Source organism: Tenrec ecaudatus, chromosome 11 (assembly GCF_050624435.1).
Source record: "Tenrec ecaudatus isolate mTenEca1 chromosome 11, mTenEca1.hap1, whole genome shotgun sequence".
In the NCBI taxonomy this organism is placed as follows: Eukaryota; Metazoa; Chordata; class Mammalia; order Afrosoricida; family Tenrecidae; genus Tenrec; species Tenrec ecaudatus.
In genome coordinates, this window is record NC_134540.1 from 36999837 (window position 1) to 37025830 (window position 25994).

At 43.2% G+C, this 25994-nt stretch overlaps 1 protein-coding gene across 3 annotated transcripts in view; it reads right to left on the reverse strand.

Annotated features, from left to right (window-relative positions):
- Positions 1 to 2470: 2470 nt before the first annotated feature.
- Positions 2471 to 25994, reverse strand: part of TDRD3 (tudor domain containing 3) — a 175406-nt gene continuing 151882 nt past the window's right edge. For all 3 annotated transcript variants that reach the window (XM_075562998.1, XM_075562995.1, XM_075562999.1), the window contains 2 exons: positions 8103 to 8225; positions 2471 to 2702 (listed from right to left, as the gene is read on the reverse strand). In XM_075562998.1, the coding sequence (XP_075419113.1) occupies positions 8106 to 8225 (120 nt within the window). In that variant the 3' untranslated portion in view covers positions 2471 to 2702; positions 8103 to 8105. The remainder of the gene's footprint in view (positions 2703 to 8102; positions 8226 to 25994) is intronic.

A 25994-nucleotide genomic window follows, 5' to 3' on the forward strand; every position in this document is an offset into this window, starting at 1 on the left:
GGTATTACTCACCCCATCTTTCCTTCCAGCCCCGCGGCGGCATAGGAACAAGTTGCTGTGGAGATTCGCTCGTGCTTCTTCAGAAACGAAATGACTTTTCTGTGTCCCAGCAGCCGCCAGCAGTCAGGATCGCAAGGTTGGCTTCCCTGCTGTTCGATTAAAACCCTTTATGTATCCATGCCAAAGCACATGTATTACCACAGAGAACTGGTTAGTGGCTGTTGAGTAATGATAACCTAATAACAGCTAATATTACTGTCATGCATTGTGGTAGTTACGTAATTTAGTGTCAATTTGGGACTTAATAGGATTAAGAGGGAAGGGGTGGAGTCTAGTCTGACAATCGGGTCATAGCTAATGAGGTGTCTGTGGGGCATGGCCTTCTCCTGAGAATTTTGGTAATTCCTGAATTTCCTCCCTGGAAGTGTTGACAACCCTCTCGCTCTCTCTCTGCTGTCCCTGTGAGACATCCTAGCTGACAGTCTCCCTCAGCTCTCTCCCTGAGACCATCTGCTGACAAGGCAAATGGCACCACATAGACCATGCCCTGGGAGCCGAGGAAGCCAGTGGTGAACCCTACCAGCGCTGAGAGGCTTACACCACCTCTGTAGCCAAAGACTTTCTACCCACTGGCTTGTGATCTGCCTGCATTCAGCATCATTGCATGGGTTTGTGATCATCCTACACTCAGTGTCGTTGCATGCCATGTGTTTTGTTAGTCTGAAAAGGACTTTATGTATATTGGTATCAGACATAAGGGCTAATATCGGACTTACAGACTTGATCTGGACTTGGCTGGGATATTTTCTCAATATCCAACTGCTCTTGTATATAAACCTCTTTCTTACACCCATGAGTGTCCATGAATTTGTTTCTCTAGTCTACCCAGATGAACACATGCATGGAGCCTCACACAGGCTTAATCCTCCACTAAGAGCCCTGGCAGCATGAGGGGGTACTACCCCCAAAATAGCAAAAAGCTCCGCTGGGCTGAGCTTTTGTAGTAAGCCTTTTTCCTGCCGGGCAAGCACTGAATTAGTGCACCCAGTGGCATCACCTGGGAAGGTTCTCTCTGGTCACAGAGAATTTTTTAGTAAAATCAGTTTTGCTCAAACCACATTTTTTGTGATCGCCAATCTAAGAGAACAGCACACGGCTGTGAAATGCTGCAGAAACTGCGATGGTGAACAGAGCCCACCAGGGCAGTGCTATGGGGAAAATTCAAGTATACAAGTGGTTTCCTCATTTTGAAAAAGGTGAAATGTCGATTGATTACAAACCTTGTTCTAGATGTCAGTCAACTTCCCAAAGAGAGGAAATGTCAACTTGTAGTGTATTTGGAGGTCATTGCACCAGCTCAGACTGTTCATCAAGCTTTCTATTTAGCAGTTCTAAAAAGATTATGTAATGATGTGCAAAAAAAAAAAAAAAAGACTGGGTTTGCCACAACAATGCGCCTGCTCAAGCAGCCATCTCAGTGCGCCAGCTTTTGCCTCTCTTGCATGCCTCTCTTGCCGCACACACCTGCCCTCGCTCCATGCTACTTCTTTTGTTTCCGTGAATGGAGGGTCATGCAAGGACAGTGATTTGATGACATAGAAGAGGTGAAGAAAGAACATAAGGGAGGTGCTGTCAGCCATCCAAACATGAGTTTGAAAACGGTTTTCAAGGATGGAACAGCAGATTTGACAAATGTATTAAGTGTAATGGAGAGTACTTTGAAAGTGATACCGTTGTTTTATTAAAAAAATTTTTAATATCGAGTTTTGAAAAAGAATCTGTCTTTTGGGGGGGGGGGGACTCCTTCATGTAGTGGGAAAAGGGTTGGTCTACAAGGCTGGCGGTTCAAACTTACCAGCCGCTCCCTGGGAGAAAGATGAGGCTGTCTGCTCCCATAAAAATATAAAAATTTAGTCTTAGAATCTCAGAGGGGCAGTTCTACAGGGTGGCTAAGAGTCAGAATCCACTTGATGGCTGGGCTCGCGGATATGGCTCGGGATCAGTACCCTAGGGTTGAAGGAAGCCAACCCTGGAACGCACTTGTGGCAGTGAAGGGAGCCGCTAAGTTTCCTTCTGTGTGTAAGCTGCTCCCAATTGGATTTTCTGTTACTTGCAACTAGATGCAGCCTGTGAAATCCACTATACATTCTGAGAGCCTGTGTTTTAATTGAATTACATTTTAAAAAGCTGTTAAGAGGGCTAAAAGCAACATACTCAAATTTTAAATACTTTTTAAAGTCACATTTAGCAGCTATTACCATGCTAAGAGCTACTATTTGGCTTCAGGTTGTTTTTGCAAGAAATGTGGCAAGCTGTGTGTCTGTTTACTCAGCAATTATAAGGGGAGGCTTCAGTGTGCTGTAATTGCTGTAACACAGAAGTTAGGGGTTAAAGCCAGATAAACAAAAAAGACAGCATGAGGCAAATAAAAACGACAGTAAAACAATCTATATAATAGCACGTTGGTTTTATTGGTGGCAGGAGAAAAAAATCTGTCATTGGTAAAAGGTATTTGCTATATTTAACTCAATAAATTCTCCTATGCTTCGTATATGTTCATTTCCCCCCCCCCAAATTCTTGTTTTCTGTACTTTAAATACTACCATCCACCACGGCTGCATCTTAATCCGAAGGGCTAGAGGCGTTTTCATCAGGCTTTGGCTCAGAGGTTTCAGTCAGCTGCTGCTTTCTTCGTGAAGACTCTAATTCAAAGAGAGAAGAGAGTAAAATTAAGCCCTCACACAGACCTCTCCAGACCTTTTCAAGAGATAGTTCTGTGAATGTGAGGTATGGGTTTACAGAGCAGCGGCTCTCAGGCTCTCACGTAGCAGTGGACATTCCTATAATGCGTAACGTAGTTCCTACAGCCATATGCAAACAGAAAGGCACCAACAAGTCCCCAAGAAAATGATTTAATTAGTAAATAAATGAATAACATTTTGTTCTTCTTCTAAGATTTGCGAAGTCTGCCTTCGTGGCAAGCCTGCTGATTTCAGAAACTTGGATGAAGTGAACCCCTTTTGAAGGATGACCTAACCAACAGAAGACATGCAGCCTGCCCATGAGCCACTGCTTGGCCAACTGCCCCGCCCCAGTTCCCTTTGAACCCCGCTCTGCCGGACTGCTCCACACAGGCAACTGATCCCGGGCCAACTTCCCTCCCCGCCCTACTCCACCTGGATCGGGTCTCAGTCTAGCTGACACACCTGGGAGTGGTGCCCGAGGTGGGACTGACAAAAATGGTAGAAGAAGACCTGTTGACTCGGGCAATGTTGTAGCTTCTTGCATGAAAAACCATCGGGCAGAGCTGATGGGGTTTCCTGTGGTTGCAGGTAAACAGCGCATCAGTCTGCCCCAAATAGAGTGTCCTGCTCAGAAAATAAAGTACTATGATCTTCACAGGATGCCGGTGCGGTTGGCAGTTATCTTCAAACGGATCATTTTCCTGTGCTTGGTTTAGAAAATTCTACAGAGGGATGACAGACCGAATTGCCAAAAGAAAGACATTTGAAAATGCATCTCATCTCAGGCGGAAGCAGGGCCAGTGTCCAGTGGGATTCGCCTTCTCCCTGCTGCAGCCAGAGGAGCTCAGGCATGGCCCCACCTTTTCTTGGGGTGAATTTTCTAATAGGAGGTTTTTAATGATGTCATGATTGCCTCTCAAAATGAATTTTTCCCTCCATTTAATTTTGAAAAAACATTACACTGTTGTAGATGAAAGTTTGCACAGCTAATTAAGTTCACATTAAACAATTTTAATTCATATTCTTTTTGGGGGGAGTTAATTCATATTCTTATATGACAATGGTTATAATTTTCACAATCTATCAGCATTTTAATTATTGATATTGTTTGTTCTGATGCTATAGACCTAGCTTCCTTTCTCCTGCTCATCTTTGTTTTGGGGTAAAAGTAGACTACTTCAGTTTTTATAATAGTGTGACCATGTATGATTTGTCCTTCTGCAATTGACCTCTTTTTCAGTTGGCCTAAATCCTCCAGATTCATCGGTTATGCTTGGAGGATACCTCAGTGTTTTCTAGGGCCAAGTAGGATTTCAAGGCATAGATATTAGCCACTCATTATGCCTTCATCCACTGAGAGTTACTTAGGTTTGTTTCTGTCTTTTTGGCTGTTGTGACTCATTGCTGCAATGAATATAGGTACGCACATCTCTGTTTGTGCCTTGTTTCTATCTCTTAGGACATATACCTAGTGGTGGAAGTGCTGCTTGATAAAATATTTCCATTCCTGTCTTCTTGAGGAAGCACCATGGCCTTTGCCGGTGAGGTTGTCCCACTTTGTTGTCGCCTGAGCAGAGTGGAGAGCTCGAGTGCCCGGGCACCTGGCCAGCATTTGCTGTTTCCGGGGCTTGTTGATCACCGCCATGCTTGCAGGGAATGATGCGCAGTGTCTCTAGCGGACAGGCCCCCGAGGAGATGGACGGGCACTGGCTGCAGCCATGGCTGGCTCACGCATGGGCACGGTGGTGAGGATGGCGCATGGCCGAGCAGTATTTAGTGCTCGTATTTGGCACGTTGCATTTGGCACATTGCGCAATAGATTGAGTATGGTTGGCACTAATTCGAGGGCATCTAGCAATACCAACAAAAGGAAACAATTCTAAACTTCTTTTCATATGCCTGAATGTCCCGATTGCTAAAAAGTCTGGCCATGCCCTTTGCATTTTTTGAATTAGATTTTCTTTTTGGGGTTGAGGTGTTAAAGTTTTCTATATATTCAAGAGATTAGACCCTTGTCAGATATGTAGTTGCCAAAGGTTTTTTCCTACAGGCTCTCATTTTACACTCACGGTAGTCTTTTGATGAACATCAATACTTTTTTAGGAGGTCCCATGGTGTTTCATGTATTTTCAGTTGTGTTTGACAGGCTAAATTATAGCAAAAAGCAGGCCCCTTAGTCTTGTCTCTACATTATCTTGTAGATTTAGCTGCAATATCTAGGTCTTTGGTACTGAGTGAGTTTCTGTGCATGGTGTTATCCATCCCGGTTCCTTTTCAAAATGAACTTCCTTATTATGTCAGGAATCCAAAATGTCTGTGTCACATGATGTTCGTCAACCGTGCGATTCAAAGCTGGCATCCAGGCAGGAGGGAAATCTGTCAGATCTCTAAAACGGTAAGGTTTTAACTTATTGGGAGAGTTTTCACTGCACTCTTATTTGATGTGAATAAATTCCACTGACCAAAGGCAGTAACTTTCAATTTACTCTAAAGTAGTGTATAACTCTTTTCCCAAAAATCCTGTGTCATGCCCCAAATGGATGCCGTCAAGTTCATGTGGACTCCTGGCAATCCCATTCCTCAGGGTTTCAATGGCTGAGTTTGGGGAAGTAGATTGCCAGGACTTCGTTCCAAGGATCCTCAGGGTGAACTGGAACCACAGCAGCTGAGTGTTAACTAGCTGGAACGTCCTCAGACTTTGAAATGTTGCATGAGAGATACAACATATATGTAAGAAACTAATTGGGGGTTAAGAGGGCGGAGGGCTTGCTCAACATTCATTTACCTTTAAAAGAGATTCGATTATAAGTATATGAGATATACGTCTTTTGTGGCAGTGTGGGCAGTAGGTTGCATCTGTTTAAGTGATGGGGTCTTATATTAAGCTGAAAGAAAGAGCCAACAATAAAATGAGAAATGGGTCACACTGACTAGCTCGCTAGACTGAGACATCCATTAGCACCAGGCTTCCACTCAAGGCAGACTACGACACAATGGGCTAAAAGCTAAAAACTAGAAGAAATTCTGGCCTCACTTAGGATGATGGAACTAATTTTTAAGCAATGGTGAAGCTTTGGGGAAGTGGTGGTGGATGGAAAGCTTTAGGAGAGCAGTATCTAACAGAATACAATGGAAGACATTAATTGTGAATGTCCCAGTGGTCGGATGCCGTCCAATTGATTCTGACTCAAAGTGACCCTATGTAACAGCAGAACTGCCCCATAATCTTTACAAGGATCGCGCCTTGTCTCCCACAGAGCGGCTGGGGGTTTGAATCGTTCTGTTTGCTGACGAGTGCTTAATGAAATCACATTTTAAAACAGTAAAAGTAAATACGTGAAGTTAATTTTAATAACGTTTTTTGTTTAATCCAGGACAGCCACAATTTTGTGATTTCAGCATGTAATCCACAGAGAACTTAACTGAGATGTTTTCTCTTCCTTCTGTTCTAAATCTTTGAAAAGTGATGTGTATCTTTCAGTTGCAGTGCCTAGCAGTACAGATAACCACCTTTCAAGTGCTCCATGGGCACAGTCGGTTTGAAATCTGAAAGCATCACTTAATGGGAGCACAGCATTAGGAAGATGAGTAGCTGAAACCCGGAACTGAGTGCGACTCCTTACAAGGTCTTTGCAGTGACTTATACCAAAAGCTGTCCTGGCGAAATCCTAATCACACACACACACACACCACACACACACACACACCAAGCAAACATTTCAAAAGCACTGGAAATAATGACGAAATAGAAATGTTATCAAAGTACAGATAGGAACTGGAAACACGGGGAATCCAGGGTGGATGATCCCTTCAGGACCCGTGCTGAGAGTGGTGATACCGGGAGGGTGGGGTGGAAAGGGGGAACTGATTTCAGGAATCTACATATCACCTCCTCCCTGGGGGATGGACAGTGGAGAAGTGGGTGAAGGGAGACATCGGACAGTGTAAGATAAGGTAAAATAATAATTTATAAATTATCAAGGGTTCAAGACAGACGGGGTTCCGGGGAGGGAGGGGGAAAATGAGGAGCAGATGCCAGGAGCTTAGGGGAGAGCAAATGTTTTGAGAATGATGAGGGAAATGAATGTACAAATGTGCTTTACACAATTGATGTAGGTATGGATTGTGATAAGAGTTGTATGAGCCCCCAATAAAATGTTTAAAACAAATAATAAATGCTATGAAAGATAGCCAAAGTGCTTCCTACTGCACATGTAATAATAGTAAGTCAGGTTTTGTCTATCAGGATGAGATGCCTCAGATTACTCGCACTATTCCTTAACCATTTAGCTTTATTCTTTTCCCTCCCATGGAAGATGATTTTCAGATATCAGCTGTCTTCAACTCGGAGAGAAGGCTTCCAGGCAGAAAGCACACATCACAAAACTGACATTTCAACAAGAACCATGTTACCATCATCCCGTCCCTGAGATAGCAGGAAACTTCATTTTCATTTAAAAAAGCATTCTAATCAATTACATCATAGACGTAAACTTTGACCTTTGGTTAAACATTGGTGTTTACTCAGTTCTTGGTTTTTGCACATGCCAGCACTTCCACCAAAAGGAGGGCGTAGGCCAAAAAAAGGGGGGTTGGGGACAGCATGTGTGGGGAGAGATTTCCTGGAAAACGCGTTTGTAACGACAACTGTAATCTGAAACAATTCGTGTCTGCCAGTTTTAAACAGCAGTTTTTTTTTCATTCTATTATCACAAAAAGTAAAAACAAACAATAAATATCTTTTTAAGTTCTGGAAAGGCCTAAGAGTCGGAGCAGCTAATGCCGACTGGAAAAGTTATATAACATTTAGGAATTAAAACAGAGTTGGGATTGGAAGCTGCACAGGCAATAACAAGTAAGGAAGGGGCGTCCCCAGAGCGTGGCGGGCATATGCAGTAAGCCGCCGCTGTGGAAGGGCGACTCGGGGTGCGCAGCATGGCAGAGGCAGAGACGAAGCTCAAGACCTCCACCGCTGGAATAAATCCAGCAACCTCTGCAATGAACTTGAAGCTCCTCCTGAAACCGCGGGGTCGACCTGGGCTTTGAAGCCAGGGATTGACATGCACGCACACACACACACACACACACCACACACACACACCACACACCACACACACACACACACCCCACCCCCCACCCCCCCAGTTTTGCAATATAACTGCAGAAAGGTGCTAATGAAACCACGCTGGGGATGATAAGAGATTAGAAGTCTGGAAGGAAAAACACTGGTGGAGAGGTCAGTCTCTCTGAAAAGTCTGGAAAGAGAGGCAACAGTGATAAGCAATAAGAAAGCCACGAGAATGGAATGGGAACAGTGTCTCTGGCGACGCCGAAACCATCGCACCATGCCCACTTTACCTTTCAGGGCTCGTGCCGAGCCCGGGGCGGTTGGTAAAACTGCTGGGTCGGCCGAGTGGATCGCTTTGGCTGGCCATCGCCTCCTCTGCGGAACTCCAGCGTTTGGTCATAGGTGCCTTCTTCCTATTTACAAACAGCAGTGATTTAACACGTTCAACACACCTCCGCACTCACGAAGTTCAACACGTGGTATGAGCTGCTCTTTTAAGCTGCCCTGAGAATCACATCTGCCAAGTTTTGCCATAGAAGAAGGCAAAGGGAGGGGGCAGGCGAGAAGGCGGGAGCATTGTTGAAACTTGTTTTGGTTCTTGGTAAACAAACTCATTGTCAAACTCCATGTCATGGAGTCAACCCCGACTCTTATCGACCCTGTAGGACAGGGTAGATCTGCCCCTGTGGGTTTCTGAAACAGCAGCTATTTGGGGGAGTGGAAAATCTCTTCTTTCTCCCGAGGAGGGGCTGGTGGTTTCACACTGCTGACCTTGCAGGCAGCAGCCCAAGGCGTAACCTTGATTCCACCAGGGCTCCTTTCTTGGGAAGAGATAAATGAAATGTCTCGTGATTAGACTCCAATTTAATTCCCCAAAAAGGAAATTATCTCAAAATAATACCAAGCATATCTCACCAAATGATTTGACACAAGGCGGTGAAAACATAGAGGAGCAAATATTATAATACAAATGTTCTTCAATACTTGGGGTTCTAAGTAGTTCTAGGTCTCTCTAGTGGGTAACGGGTTCGATGAGGTGTGGGAAAGAAGCCAGAGTGCAGCTGACGCCCTCCTCTGAGGAAAATTCCACCATGGTTAAGAACCTCACAGCTAGAGGCCAGGGAAAAATAATGGGTTGAGATGAAAGGGAAAAGTAAAATTTACATATACAGAAAGCTTCATGCAACACAGAGTTCACCACAATAAGACACAAAATGATTTTCTTCTCATTTCCCCGCCTTGCTGAGGGGGTCGATCTACCAGCTCAAGGAATAGCATGGGGAAATTAGGATAAGCAGATTAAAACAGCAGAGGAGTAGAGTTAATTATAATATTTGAGAAGGTCTTAAAAGCAACAAAAATGTAGCCAAAAGCCACAGTGGTTTCTTACTGAGTGCTGCCACCCTGTTATTTTGGTGTTTTTAAATTAATACAGCTCTAAGTATGTTTCTTTTGGAGAGAGGAAAAAAATTGGTTTTCAATTTTGTTTATGAAAGAGACATCATCTATTTCACTAAATAGAGAGTTTAAATGCCCACTGAATTTCAGAGCACGGTAATTTGCATGATTTGAGAAATTCACCCAATTTCTTCTTCCTCTTCACTTTACCTTTGAATCTTCTTTCCCTCTCAGACTCTTTGCCACTGATTCTATTAATAGCATGGGGAATTTTATGAAGGACTGAGGTCTCGTCTTTACATTTTTACTGATCTGCCAACCGCAATGTGGACGGATGGAAACAGAAGGATGCTAACACCCTCCGATCAAATCCTACTATTTAGCAGGGGCATTTTATCTTTGGCGTGGGCATAATTCTCCTTCCTGAGCACCCTCCACAGTCTTCTTGAGAAAGAGCTATTATCTCGGCTTTAAATAAAGCCCAGGGTCCTTTGTGACTTTGCCCTAATATTTCTCAGGCAAACGCAGATCTGGAATTCAAACACTGCTGCTAAAATCTTTAAATCTCAGATTGCATGGAAAAAGAGTACTAAGCTAGTAGTCAAAATGAGTGATTGTGCTTAAGGCACCATCACTTCCTGAATAAGAGAATGGTGAAAGCTGGCAGTGATGTAATAAGTACCTTAAATGCTATGATTTAAGAAGTACTTTCTGGAGCCTAACTCTCTCCCTGTACACCTTTCAATCAATCTCGAAATATTTAGATACACTGTTATGAAGTCTATAATGTGGTAAAGCAATTAAAGTGCAAGAAGAAAAATACAACATTGTTTAGGAAAGGAGAGATTTGTTTTCTTATTCTGGTCACTGCTCTGCAGGATGAGCATCAAATATTATAGCTACATTTTAAAAGGAGCTATTTAATTTTATGACACACGACAACAGCTGAAGCTCTGCCTATTGGCAGAGGAGAATGGGAATCTACTTGGTACCGAGGAGATGAGGTGATTGTCTTAGGAACTGGAATGGACAGTTACTGTTCGCCCCCTCCAGCTACTCCACCTACTGGGGGCATCCAATCAGGTGCACTACCAATGAGACGCGCGGGCAGCTGGAGGAGCCGGTACTTGCAGAAGAGTGAGTTGTATTTATATAATAAATATGCCATTGTTATTTGAAAAGTTGTCTCTACCATATTTAAAATAGTTACAGAAAATGTTATCCAGAGCTAATTAAGTGGTTTTACAGACATGACCAACCATGATATCTCTTTAACTTTAGTTGATGTCTTCACAATCTTTTTAAACAAGGTGGGAGCCAAAAAGATGACCCCGACAGTCGGTTCCCAGTTATTGTCAACAGCCCGACCTGTGCCTTTCAGCGTTTAAATAGTCCTGCACAGCACAGTCACCACTTCTGAGAGACTAGAGCCGTCGGTTTTTAGCATCTAATAAGTATCTCTTTCCATTTCCCCAAACACAAAGGCCAGTATATAAAGCAGTTTACTTTCCTTTGAGTCATCTTTGAAAAAAATGTACACCTTGTTTCTCTTCTTGCAGTACTTTGCAACAGATTTAAAACTGAAAGAGACAGAGAGAGAGAACGAGAGAAGACAGAGAGGGAGAGAGGGAGGGAGACAGAGAAGGAGGGAAGGAGGGAGGGAGGGAGACAGGAAGGAGGGAAGGAGGGAGGAAGCGTAGGTAGGAAAGAAGGAAGGAAGGAAGGAAGGAAGGAAGGAAGGAAGGAAGGAAGGAAGGAAGGAAGGAAGGAAGGAAGGAAGGAAGGAACTTCATAGCTCATGAAAGCATTTTTGAATCCTGGCCCTACTTCTGGAGCTGGAACCATCGTTGACAGTTCTGTTGTGTCCTCCTGCCTCCTAAACACTAGACAGGACAAACGAGGGCTCTGAAAGTCCAGAGGTCTGTGATTTGCCCAGAATCACAGAGCTCATGCGTGGCAGAGGCACGACCAGGACAATTTTATTGATGACTCTCAGGCCTGGGCTCTGAATAATACTTGTAATAACTTCATAAATTGAAATCTTCCCATGTCATCTTCAATCCAACTTTTGAGATTAAAACCATCTTATGGGAACTTGGATGTTTTTACTCACCTAAACTACATTATGCTATCAAATAAAATCTTGTTCCAAAATATTAACATACATTCCAATTATATCTTCTTTGCAATCCAATATTCTGATTTATATTGTCCCCTTTAATGCAAAAGTTCAAATACAGTAACCACCGTGACATCAGGCATGAATCAAACAGTAAGCACACAGGCACCCCTCAGGGGTATTGTGGATGTGGTTCTGGGCTGCCCCCCCCCCCATAAAGCGAATATTGAAATCAAGAAAGTCACACAAATTGTTGGTTTCCCAGTCCATATAAGTATGCGAAAGCCTTCTGAAAAAGCTTGAAATATTGTGAGAATTACAAAAACACGGCACAGAGGAGAGAGGTGAGCCCACGCTTTTGGAAAACGGACACTGACAGACTTGCTGGTTCAGAGCTGCCACAAGCTTTCCGTTTATAAAACACACGACATCTGCGAAAGTGTGCCTGCAGCTGTGACACTGCAGCCCTGTGGGACCAGAAGATACACAACTCCATCTATGAGGCACAGTTGACAAGACACACCACATCCTCATTAATGCTCACTGCATCTGCAGTGAGAACAAAGACCATTATATAAGCCCCAATTTATCAAAATGCTGCTATTACAACAGCTGATTACAGACTGGCCACTTGGAATCTGGATCACCTCTCTCTCAGTGGAAGGGCTGAGACATCCCGAAACAGAGGCCAGGTTCTCTATTATATTAATATTACGCATACCTAAGTCAGGGGACAAATCTGTGGTTCTCACTTAGGGATGCTTTTGCCAACATCTAGAGGTGTTTCTGGTTGTCACAACTGGGCGGGATACATGCAACTAGTGGGTCGTGGCCAAGGTCGCGGCCACACATCCAATAACGCACAGAACAGCTTCCGACAACAAAGGCTTATTGGGCTCAACAGCACTAATCTTGGACCAGACAAAGGAAGGAGAGGGACCTACCTCTTCCTGTCTGGCTGGGTACCTGGGTGTCTGGCGGAGGGTTCTGAACTTCTGTAATTCCAATATGAAACTTAGTGTACAATATGTGTACTTATGGGTGTGAAAGAGCATACCTTGACCTGCTCCACCTTAAGCCTTATAAGCCCACAAGACCTTGATGCACAAAAACCACTCACTCGTTCACTTCCACTGAGTCGAGGGAGACTCATAGCGACCCTACAGGACAGGGTGGAACTACCCCTGTGGGTTTTCCAGGCTGTATCTATCTCTTTACAGGAGTACAAAGTCCTGTCTACCCTCCCCTACCTCCTGCTGAGTGGCGGATGGTTTTGAACTCTGGGCCTTGTGGCTAGCAACCCAATGCAGAACCACTATGCCACCAGGGCTCCTGACGACACTGATGCACAAAAACAAAACACAAAATAAAAAACCTGACCTGGGTCAGCCTCTGCTGTACAGTAGGGATTCATTAAGCCAAGCGGGTTGACTAACCAGAAAGCGAGGCTGGTGAAGAAAAGTAGAACCAGGTCTCTGGCTGCGAAAGAACACAGACCTGGTGCCTTTGCCTTCTAGCACAGAGAAAATCCACAACTTTCTTTAATCTCCGCCAATTAAATACCTCGTTTGATCATAAAAACTCACCTTATGTGCCTACAGGGGCAGGCCGGGGTTGTTTTCCTCAGTATATACAAGAAAGAATATGTCACATATTTTTTAAATGCGTAAAATTTTAGACTAAAACTAGCGTATTCTATTTTTAAAGCTTTCGGCAAGACTAAACTTCATGTTAGGATCAGACATGGCAGGAAAGTAGTCTCCCTTCTCCTAAGGCTCTCCTGTACCACCACTCTCCATCTCACACAAGGCCTTATTCAAATCCAAACAGCTATGGGAAAAAACAAATACATCAATTCAGGAAAAAAGAAAGTCTAATGACTGGGAAAAATACCAAACCGCTTCGAAACATGGCCAGCGTCCCACAGCGTTCTCTGCCCTGTCTCGGGCGGAAGTGCAGGAGGGCGCTCGGGCAATTCAACGATGTTCTTCGGGGCTCATCTCTTTTTTAATTTAAAAAATTTAACTATTTTTCAAAATGTGGGTTATTTCAGAATAATTTTACCTTTCAAAAGAATGATTAGTTTCTAAAACATAAGCATCAAAATTCTTACCTTTTTATTACTTGGGATTTAATACATATAAGACATCATTCCTTAGTTCAATCACTTCAACTAGAATGTACGGATGCTACCACAAGCAGTTTCCATACATTCTTTTTCACATGGACTCCTTGACGTCCTCTCCCTTCCCCCCAGGCACTTTCCCTTCTCCCCCAAACTCTCTTTTGACTTCCTGTCACAGAGGGTTGTCAATCTCGGGGTTCACAGACCAAAAATAACGGAAAAGCACTGAACACAGCTTCAAGAGAAAGAGTATTATTTTTCCAAAATCACATTAAATTGAAATTAGCGATTCTGTAAGATCTTGCTATGAAATCACCCAGCAAAGGGTTTGTTTAATTCTACGTTCTGCCAACTGAGACATGATCTAAAGCAACTAGACGTCAACATGGAAGAAAAACTGGATTTGTAAATGACAAGAAAAGCAAGCACACTGTCTCTTCTCCAGTGCGGTGTTAAGATTCTCTTCAATAGCAGCGATTTGCGGCAGTTTAAGCGCTCGTGAAACCCCATTACACATCGAAAGGCTACACGCATGCGCTGAGTAGCCTGATTTAGTCCCCGAAGAAAGCAGGAACAAGGCCTTCTTTGTTAAATTCCAAAGGATAAAAGCTATGAACCCCTCTTTCACTCAAAATCACATCTGACTTTACCTACGACTTGGGACAAGGAACTGCACATTTTTCTATGATGCACCTCAGATTTTACATGGTATCTTATTCGGTCCCTGCAACAATGCATTGGATTAGTCGATCTTCAACATTCGACAGATCGACATATGAAGGAACTGAAGCTCACAGTGTCTCACTCCAATCTCTGTACTTGGGAAATGGCCCCACTACAGAGAGTTCCCTGAACGGCCTGATCCAAAGTTCCTTACACTGTAGCACATTGCGTATAGCTGCCTTTCTGTCTCCAATTTTGACCCCACCCCATAGCTAACTATGGCAGATTGTAAATAACTGGCTGAGTTAGTGAAAACAGATACCATGTAATATCATCCTTGCTGAGTACTTAGCCTAAAATCCAAAGAGCGAATGACTTATAAAATTGTGTATCTCACTAGAAATCATTCCCTGTTTCTGCTCAAGGTTAGAAATATCCCAAAACCTTTATTCAGTGAACCTTCCTGCTCAAAAAGAGCCTAAACTGCTCAGAGATTTCCTGCAGAGAGATTCCATCATGGCTTGAATGGCAGACCCCACCCCCTTGAATCAGTCCCCAGATCTGGATTCCTCCCTTTCCAGACAGAGACTCACCTTCTGTTCTAGTCTCAATTTCTTCACATACAAAGCAGTTGTGGTCTTACAGGTTCATTAAGAGGATATGAAGAACTTAACAAATAAAAAACAATCTACATGGAACCCAACAACTCTAAGTCAACATCGAATGCACACTTCAGCTAAACCTATCCAGACTCAAGATTTTCCTGGAAATCAGCGAGGTAGCCTGTCGTAAAACCGCCTCTCAAACTGTACTGGGCGCCCAGGGCGAGAAGGACAGCCACTAGAGAAAGCGCAGGAGGCTAGCCGAGGAGAGTGGTTCTGGCCATTGGCCTTCCTCTTAGTTCTTCAGAGGCTCAAAAGCAATCTACAGACAAAACAAACAACTTTATCATTCATCCTATCAAGACAGGTGTTTGGTTTTTTTTTTCCTTTTCTGAAAAAATTTATGTACAAACAAGTGCAAAGGGGGTGGGGGAGGGGAGTAGGGGAACACGACCAAAGGACTCAGTTGGAAATTGTCAATCAAAAGTCGAAGATCGCCTGTGCATAAAACATGACTCTTTAGAAGGAAGCTAAAAATAAATTAACTTGATTAACCTCTTTAAACATCCTGCCTTTAGATCAGAGCCTTACTATTTGAATGAAACGCCATATACAGAAACCAGTAACGGAGAATATTAAAAAGGCAGAAGTGTAGTAATGATGATTAATATGGCACAGTACACATGTCTGTCCTCTGCCAGGTGACAGACAAGTTTTCAGGCTAGAGCCCGAAAGCAGGTGCTGTCCCACATCTGCCAACTGAGCCGGGACGCTCCGGACTCCTGCAGGGTTAGAGAAGTGAGCAGTGATCCCAAGGGGTCGCCTGTTTCACCCTCTCATCATTTAGATCACTTTTGTATCTAGCATGGTAGTAACATATCTAACATAATTTTTAGGTAGGCCAAGCAATTCCCTTTCTGAAGGTTGTAATACTGATCATCACAATTCCAGACTGCTTTGTACTGAACATGCCCTCCCAATGCATTTTGGATGGCTGACTGCTCAAGCCATGTTGTGTGCTGCGCTGCAGTGGCTTACAGGAGACAAACCTGGGAAACAGAACCAGAAAACAATGTCCGCGTCAGCACTGGTCGAGCACTGGCCGTCAGACAGTACTGGGGGCTGGCATGACGCAGGAAGCTGCGGTGTGAAATGCCTGCTGTAAATGCTACTCAAGTGGCAGTGTGAATAACACAGACATAACCCACTGCTGATGGCGTCACATCTCCACTGAGCGTTCAGAGGAAAGCCTTTAAAACCGGGACTGGGGTGGGGGTGGGGGGTTCACTTCAAAGCTAGTACAGTCCCAAAGCTACAAGCATCACCATCACACGTGGCCCCCAGTCCTGCCGCCCAGACCTAGCACTGCTTCCATAGTTCACTATCATTATTTCTCTTTAGGGAAAAATGAAGAAGATAACAAATGTTAAAAAACCTTATCGATCTAGCAGGTTAGTTCATAAAAACACAGATTTTAAAAGGTGCATTACCCCACAGTCACTGCGGTGGCCTCGTTGGTGAAAATTTCATCTACTGTCTCATTCACCGACGGCCATTCTGCCTCCACTCCGAGCACTCTGGTATGGAAGCTCGGGCTTCCTCAGCCAGGCGTCACCCTGCACTGCTCTGAATCGTGGACTAGAAAAAGCTAATCTGCAGCCTATAACGTCTACCTACATCCTCTAGTTGAGTCTCTTTCCTTAACTCTTCTAAGTTTTCTATTGGAAACAAAAGACCAGATTCCCACAACAATCTGTCAAATACCATTATGTCTAGGAACTCCATCATCTTGATAATCTTTTCCATTACACACTGATTTTTTTTCATTATTTGATAAACTCCAGTTTATCAAACACTTCACAGCTAACTGAAAGGTTGGAGGTTCAAATCCACCAGCTACACCCAGCAGTCTGACTCTGTAAATATGAAAGCCTTGGAAACCCTGGTGGCCCACATGGGTTCATGTTGGCCTGCTGCCAACCATAGGCCAGAAGTTCAAAAGTAGCAGCTGCTCTGTGGAAGAGAAACGAGGCATTTCTACTCTCAGAAGAGTCTCGGTCTTGGAAACCCACGGTGCAGTTAGTTCTCCTCTGCCCTCGCGGGAGGTTATGAGTAGGAGCTGATGTGATGGCAGTAAGTCTGGCTTGAGTTTTGGCAAACCTGCCGGGCTGTTTGTACTCTGTGCTAGCGAGTTGCTGAGTTGGAATCACCTTGACCAAAAATCATCAGGTGTTGGTTTCTTTAACCTAATTCTCAAAATAATATTCTTAGCAAGGCCTACCAGGTCCATGATACGATTATTTCATATTTGGAGAAAATTTTATTTCCAATGTACGCACAAAATTGTTAAATTTAGCCCCAGTGTGAGACAGTGAACCAATGGAAAACATTATTTTGGCACAGGATTACCAATGGTGTATTCCTAATAACAACAGAATATTGTATTAGGTTTTTGTAACTTATTTTGGTGGCTAGTTTGCGTTTTCTTGGCAGAATGGAAGTAAGAACACTACCAATTAAGTGGGTTATGCTTGGATTGTAGCTAGAATGTAGTTTAATCTTGAAGCTATAGAAATGGCATGAATGTACTTATACATGGTATCTAAAACATAATGAGTATTTCAATTATAACCAGGTTATAACAATTGAAACAATTCCAATCTTCCCATCCTCAACCATTTATACCACTTTTCCTGAATAAATTAGTACGGAATAGCAACATATCATCTTGAGATTAAATGGAGTTTACTCTTATTATTGGATTTATTAATTTTCCTTGATATTGATAAAAAGTTCAGTGTATAAAGCTGTTTTTTTAAATCATTCTCTTTCCAATTTAGAAAACCTTCTCAAGCATTCTTGACAGATGACTGAGGGTACAGGTAATACAGAACAAAGACTTTCCTGAAAATAATCCGAGTAAGGAATTTCCATCAACTTAGGCAAATGGAAATTGCTTTTGTGGTTGGCTGCCTTTCGGTTGGTTCCAAATCACAGCAGGCTGTGTGCAACAGCATAAAGGACCGATCGCCGTTGCTCTGCTGGAGTCCGCCGCTGAAGGCACCGAATCAACTCATCTTGGGGAGGGTCTTCCCCTTACTTGCTAAGCCTTCTGCTTTCCCAAGCAAAATGGCCCGTCCCCTTCTCCAGAAACTGGTCAATCCTGAAGGCATGCCCAAATTGCACATTACATGACATCGATCCATCCTCTGGTAAGGAACATTTTCGTTACACGACTGCTGACAAATTTGTTTGTGGTGGTATATCTAATACTCTTCACCAACACCATAAATCAAATATACTCTCATGTAGTCTATTCATCGTCTAGTTTATACATTCATGAGCCAACTCAAAATATCATGGGTGTCCCTCTGTTTATTAACACTTTGAAGGCTGCATTCTTTGATCTTCTAAGTACACTTCATGTCCTCCTTACAGATCCCAGGGTTGTTAATGAGTCTTCCTCCTAGCCTTATGACAAATTCTTCTTCATATAGGCCAGCTTGTTGAATTACTAAGGACACCTTCCAAATCAGCATGTTGAAAGGATGCGACTCTGATACACACCTCTCCTGATTTTAGACCATGTAGTATTCCCTTGTACTGTACAAATGACTGCCTCTTAGTCCATGTACAGGTTCTGAGCATAATTAAGTGTTCTGGAATCCCCGTACTTGCCAATATTATCCATAATTCGTTATGATCCACAGTTGAATCCTTTTGCCTCGTCAACAAAACATAGGAGAATATTTTTCTGTTACTCTCTTTCAGCCAAGATCCACGTGACGTCAGCAATGCTATCACAGTACACAGCCTCTTCTGAAGCCAACTTAAATCTCTCATGGTTCTAATGCCAAAGTTCTCCTGCAAACGTTTTGAATTATCTTCAGTATAAGTTTGCTTTTGTGTGATATGAGAGCATGTTTGATAATCTGCACATTCTATTGGGCCGTATTTCTCGGGCTGGGTACAAATCTGACCTCTTTCAGTTAGTTGTCTAAGAAGCTATCTTCCAAATGTCTTGGCACAGACGAGGGAGTGCTTCCAGCCTGCATGTGTTTGCTGACACACCTCAATTGGTATTCCATCAATTCTTGGAACCTTGCTTTTCACTAATGCCTTCAGGACGCTTTAATTTTTTCTTTCTTTCCATACCGTCAGTTCTTGATCCTACGTTACCACTTGATTTGGCCGAATGCTGACCAGTTCTTTCTGGTACAGTGACTCTCTGTGTCCCTTCCATCTACTTTTGATGTTTCCTGTGGTCATTTTTTGGCCCAAAGAATCCTTCAATATTCTCAAGTGGAAGCTTGAGATTTTTTTCAATTCATTCCGATTGAGAAATGTCCAGTGTGTTCTTCCTTTCTGGCTTTAAACATCTTATCCTGACACATTTCATCACACTCGACTCACTGTTTTTCTGAGTGGCCCTTTGAAACATTCCTTTGCGCCACTACTAATTCAAGATCAAGTTTGAGCGTCTCTTCTGACATCTACTTTTGTCTTTTCTTTCGTCTGTTTAGGTAACCTTTGCTTTCTCCATGTATAGTGTTCTTGATATCTTCCCACATCTCCTGATCACCAGTATGAAATACATCACATCTAGACTTGGGATGACCTCTAAATTCAGGTGAAATACATTCCAGGTTCTTTTTTGACTCTCCTGCACATCTACATTTCTTCAGCTTCAAACTGAACTTGCATAGGAGTAATTGATTGTCCATTGCAAAGGGCGCATCTGGCCTTGTTCTGATACTGACCTTCCTCAACATATTTTCCCATGGATCTAGTAAATCTGAATCATGCGTATTCCTCTGGTGAAGCTTACATGATGAAAAAATGTATTTTTAATGAGCAGTAAGGTCTTACAAAATTCAATCATGTTTTTTATTACCAAGGACATATTTTCGAAGCAGTGATCCTTCTTTGTTTCTATGTTTCATATTCCAATCACTAGTAATTATCAATGCATATTTGATCAGTTTCAGACTGCAGAAGTTAATAAAAACCTTCAGTTTCTTCATCTTTTGACATTCTTTATCTTAGTCATATATACTGGTCAGATTCCTTAAAGGCATATAAATATTATCTTGGGCCTAACAGTACTGTATTTCAGGGTAGATCTTAAAATTTTTTTGATGATGGATGTGGTGACACTGTTCCTCTTCTGTTTGTCGTTCTTGGCATAGATTACAAGGTTGTCCTTTCAAATTAACCAATATCAGTCTATCACAGTGCAATAATGCCTGGAATATTGATTTTCAAGTGTTTCATTTCATTTGGATGTCCAATTTCCCCAGATTCATACTTTGTATACTCTATATTCTGATTATTAATGGTTGTTTGCAATAGTTTCTTGTCAAGTTGTACCACATCAGCAAATGAAGTCCCCAAAGCTTTGCTCCGTCCACAACAGTTAAGGTTCACTCTCCATTGTGAAGGCAGCGCTTCCCTCATTGTATGCCACGTACCTTCCAAGCGGTGGGGCGTATGCATCTCCCAGTACTACAACAGACAAGGTGTCACTACTATCCACACGGGTCCTCTTGCTTAACATCGTTTCAGAACAATAGCATCAGCCCTTCTTCCTAGTATGTCACACCGTTTGTCTTCTTCCTCTCACCTATGCTGACTTGGCTTTTGCTGTGATGCTAGAAACGAAGCCCACTGGGGCTCCTATCAGCAGGGTCACACAGGACGAAACGTTTTTACGGAACCTCCAGACTAACACAGACTAAGAAGAGAGGAAAGCTGATTCATACCGAATGGGCCACATTACTCAGAGCCATGCTTTAAATCCAGTCATTTACTCAACACAGGAACTTTGGTCGTGCGCTTGCACGACAATCATGACTGCTGCCAGCCTCCGCCACTCCTTTTCTACTCCGAGTCTTAGGCCTGCGTCACTTGACTTCAAGTACCCCCATATCCTCACCTCCATCTTCACCAAGCAAAGCAAAGCAAAATAGAACAACAACTGATCTACTCTGTACACCTGCATCCAATGCACACACCATCCATGGTGACTTTTCAGCCGCGTGTCTCAGACCCACTATCAGAGACAAAGATGACTGTCTTTAAGCCACGACGAGAACAATGGCAGCAAGAACAAACGAGGAGGGCAGGGAATCTTTGTATTTCCTGGGGCCAACATGGCCTTGGCTTTTAAAAAAGTGTACCTTTCTCAACAGGCAGCACACTCACGGAGATTGTGTAAAGTGTGCTCTGGTGTGCCATTCAAGCCCCGGGCCTCTGCTCTCCCTCCCCAGTCCCATGTTCGGCCCCCGCATGGAAGCAGCTAGCTATCCGAAGGTCAAAGCCGTTCTCCAGACTAGAAGTCAAGGGCAGTCTGGCTCGGGAGCTTGAAAAGCCACACATGACTGACTAAGGCTCAATGAGAATTCACAGCGACTGCGACGGTTCGTGGTGTTCTAATAGTTTATAAACTTCCTCCTAGGTCCAAAGTATCTGACACATTTTCAAATGTCACTTTTACATTCTCATAATACAAGAACAACAGTATTTTAAGACCTGCACTGGATTGCGGGGTGGGGTGGGGGTGGGGCGGACGCTGCCCAGGGTTAACTTAACCTGATTTTGAGAAGACCCGTCACGCGCACTGGCATGGGGACGCCGGACGGCTCTGGGTCGGGGCTGGAGGGCAAGGCACCACCGATGAAGGGAACAAGGAACTGCAGGCTTTCGGGAGTGTGAAGAGAAACAATTTCTCATAAAGAAAAAAGACAGAAATCTTTGCAGCTTTGCAGGCAATAATACATTCGCTCCAAGAAATACGACTCTATCATTCTGTGAGAAAGATGAGGTTACAAAAAGAAGATGTGCAGCGCATTGTCTTATTACAATGATGCTTAAGACGTCCGACCACAAGAGCTTCCTCCGTGATCCCAGTGGCACAGAAATGAGGAAAATCAACCAGCAACGGGAAAGGAAACAGAAGAGTGCGGGGTTTGAAATACGGCTAGACAAAGACACACTGTGGATTTCCTTCCCAGAGGGGTCATTCAGGACGGACCCACGCCCCATTGGGACGGTGCAATCAGCGGCTGTGCCTGTGATTCGGGGTTCACAAGCATCTCTTCGGGCAGGGGAACGGCGGGTACGGAAGGCTGCTTCTTCCGAAGCGATGGAGGAAACGAAGGAAACAGAATCCAAACTGCTCTGCGTGTCAACCCTTGTCCGACCAAAATGACCGAACCACCTCCTGGGGCCAGATAGTCCAACCACCCCATGACTGGACACAGACTGCATTCTGAACCACGACACAGTGCCCAGACAAAGACGGACGACGGCACGGCTTTACTGCTAGTTTGAAAATGTGTTTAAAAACCAAAGCAAACCAGCGAAGCAACCGAACGTCTTTCTCTCGGGTCCTGTTGGACTGCCGAGTCTGTTCTCTCCTCATGGTCTGAAAGATACAGGGTTCTGTTACAAGGAAAGTAAATATAAAGATCCGAGTCCAGTGTTTTGCATTTCACTTGTATTTTGTCGTCGATGGGGTTATTAGGTACCGCAGGGTCGGCTTCAACCCCCAGCAATCCTCTGAACAATAGAACGAGACACAGTTGAAAATACTTCGAACGTTTCGACAGATTCATACAAACAAGTTTAAACAACACAGCGGAGAGGATGCCACTGAAGCGCTGGGGTCTTACTGTACAGCAGCAGACTGCCTGCAACGCTCCCCGCGCTGCGTGCCCGTCTCCAATTCCACGAGGAGGGCAAACTGCACTGAAGTGGCTACCGAGTCAAGCAGTAACTACTATACTCAGATGAGTAAATACAAGGGAAGAACTCATGATGGCTGGTGCAGAGCTGCCTGGCAAATAACGCTGCTATTACTATTTTCACATCCAGAAAGTTCCATTCTTTACAATGCCTTGGGCAACATAAACAGTGTTTATTTTTAGTGCTTCGAGTCAAGCAATTTGGCTATATTAGCCGGTGAGTTACAGAGGTTGAGACCTCACCCACAACGTTAAACGAGCATTTATGGGGCACTTTACATTTACAGAGTGATTTTACAATCAGTGGTGTTAATAGCCAATGTGATACAAGAGGCTGAGAATCTGCTCAATTAGCAGTATGTTCATTTTTCTTCCAAGAAAGGAACCCTTAGGCAATCTTTTAATGAAGACAAATTCTACCGGTTTACCAAACAGCCATCTTTATAAAGCATACCCAAGTTTAGAGCCCCCCAACCCTTTGGCATCTGTAGGCACAAGAAAGTTAACTTCCCCAAGAATATAGCTAACGGAAGCATAGAAAAGTGATAAAACTCACAAACATAAATAAATATCTTATGACCGCGTAAGACTTTTATCCTCAGAGGTTCAGATCAGTGAAAGTGGGTGGGACTGCCCTGTAGGGGGCGCTGCAATGACCCACGGGCACTGCAAACGCAGGTGACTATCTTCCTGCTGGCTTTAGCACAAAGGGCTTAGTTTGGGGGTGAGGGAAAAGGGTAAGCCAAATCAGTCTGGGAGCCTACGGCTTAGATGAGTACACGCTAATCAATTTCATTTTATAAATGGCATGGTATTATTTTGAACGGGTGTGACCACATGCTGTGGTCGGGATTTTGAGCCACTAATTTTTTTTAAGCTGTCTCTGTTTTTAGTGAAACTCTAAGCTTTCCCCCCTCAGTTTCTTATTTATCATCAACTTTATTGCATTATTATTTACATTTTACAAAATTCACCCAATTCCATCTATTTGAAATATATTTTCAGAATTGTACAACCACCACACTCGATTTTAGAACATTTTAATTCCCCTTAAAAGCAGTTGCTCCCCTAAGCTTTTATTTTTTTGAAAAAATATTTACCAATATTTTGAAATAGTAAAAATTAAAAAGAGATCCGCTGTTCATGCTTGGCTGTTGCCTTCAATGCCGACACAAAATGCTGCCACCATCGTCTATGAATTATAATTCCACTGGTAGTGTTGTATAACACTTTATAACTGACATATACTACTTATGACGAGCTGGTTCTTAATGCTATTCATTTACATCTATGTCCTGGATTAGGAAAATTACCCTCAATTTTTCTACTTGGATATTTTTTTACCTCTCCTTTTTGAGATAAGCCACCCTAAAGGAATGACCGATTCAATTAAGTCAGGTAAACCATACTTCGTAATATATTTGAGTTAAAACAAACCACACTGAATGATGATCTGTTTGGGGTTTTGTTGGTACATCTTAATGATGAAAACAAAAAGGAAACTTAAATGCGGCATTTAGTTATGTCAGAATCAACTTAGGAGGAAGTCTTCAGAAAGGAACCCCGTACGTTGCAGACTCCCAATTTTTAAAATATCGATATTGCTCTCCCTCCCCTTCTCTCGAGCGGTGCACATACATGGTCACCAAGACTGAAGATGTTCACATATCCAGCTGACATTTTTATTTAGTAATGTATCGATTTCTGGTATGAACGGGTGCTCCAGAAGACTTGAACTTCATGAAACTTCCTAGGGCTGTGTTCAGGTTACAGCAAGTGTCTACAACCATCTTCATGGGACGCTTGGCATCACTGAATTCTGCTGAGATGCTAGCAATGACAGAGCCATTGCACCCTGGAGACTTCCAAGGGCCAGGGTCCTAGTAGAGCCTCTACTGAAAAGACGCTCAACCGTGAGTGTCACCTTGTACCTCATAAATAAGGACTGGTCCTCTTATTGCGGTCCCTCCATCTAACTAACTCAGAGCGTTACGCTTCAAGGACTCCTTGGAGCATGAACAAGGGGTTTAATATTTTATGGAAAAAATGGAATTAAATGATAATGGATTTTCCGGAAGATTCTTTCAATTAAATGTATATATTTGTGTTTTATTTTTTTGAGACAGACTCAACACCCATGCAATAAATGTCATCATTTTAAAGATACACTTGATTTCAAATTAACATATTTACAGTGATCTAACTATCACTACTATGTAACTTTAGAGCATTTTCATCATCTCAAACAGATAGGTTTTATAGAGGTTGAAACCTTCTGGGAAATAACTTCCTTTACTCATCGTCCAAATCAATTTCCAAAACCTGTCTTCCAACTCCAACTCCTGTTTTTACCCCATTACTTTCAACAAATGATCTGCTTTCCTTTACAGAGACCAGTTCTCTGCTTAGGAATTACTCCATTTCCTGCCTTGAAACGCAACAAACTACCCACAACCAGACCTTTGGTCACTTCTCTCCCCTCCTCTCTAGTTCTTCGACACACTCAGTGTCCCATGTGGTAGTCCCTCAGCGTTCTCATTACAGCCTGATTCTTTTTGCCCTTAAACCCGTCTTCTTTCTCCCTTCCCCTCCCTCTGCCCTACTTTATCTTTGAGGGACACATGCTTGAGTGTTAACCTAATTTCTGCCTCTTCTTCCTCAACCTAAGTCTTAGCTACCCTTTAAGACTTTCAGACCCACCTCAAATTCCCTTTATTCGGTTTTAATGAAAGTGAGGGTAAGCCAAAAAGCAAAAAGATTCCAGTTCATATGTATGAGTCCATTTCAAACAACATTTGGTAACATGTCTGCAATTAGTACAAGGCTGCAGACAAGTTCTCTCAGTTATACACTGCCTTAGCGTCATTCAATAGCTTTCCAAGGAAAATGACAATTAAAGCAAGGAGAAGGTGCTGACCCAGTTAAGCTCGAGGCAGAGAGGTCAGCCCAGACAACGGCTTTGTTTGTTTGGGGGAGGTAATCTTGACAGATGTTCTCAAAGGACAACAGATGATCATAGGAATGATTATGATGATGTTTGAATACAATTGAGAAATGCATGGGTGAAAATAAAGTCAAGAAGGTTGTGGTAAAACTTCTTCCCCTCTATGACAAAACCTTGCTCATTCTTTGAGGGTGGCAAGAGCTGTCTTATGAGAGGGGACCCTTACACCCCGTTTACTTTACAGCACTGATCTTGCGATTTCAGACTCTTGATTCCCTAAACCCAAAGAACATTTCAAAGAAGTATGATTTTCACAAATCCCCACGGATGCCAAAACTGCAAACTGCTATTTCAATGTGGTGTAACCCAAACAGCATAGACTTCTTCAAGATGGAACTACCTTCCTTCAGAAATGTACACACCGAGTTGGAGCAGGTTTGCGCTCTGTCCTAACAACCTTACTACCCTGCCCCGCCACCACTGGTTTACATGCTGGGCTCTTCCATTTGTCTGTAATTTCTGCAGGGCAATGGCTGAGAAGCAGCAACGTTCCACTGTGAAATTTCTGCTTCATTAAAATGTCTAT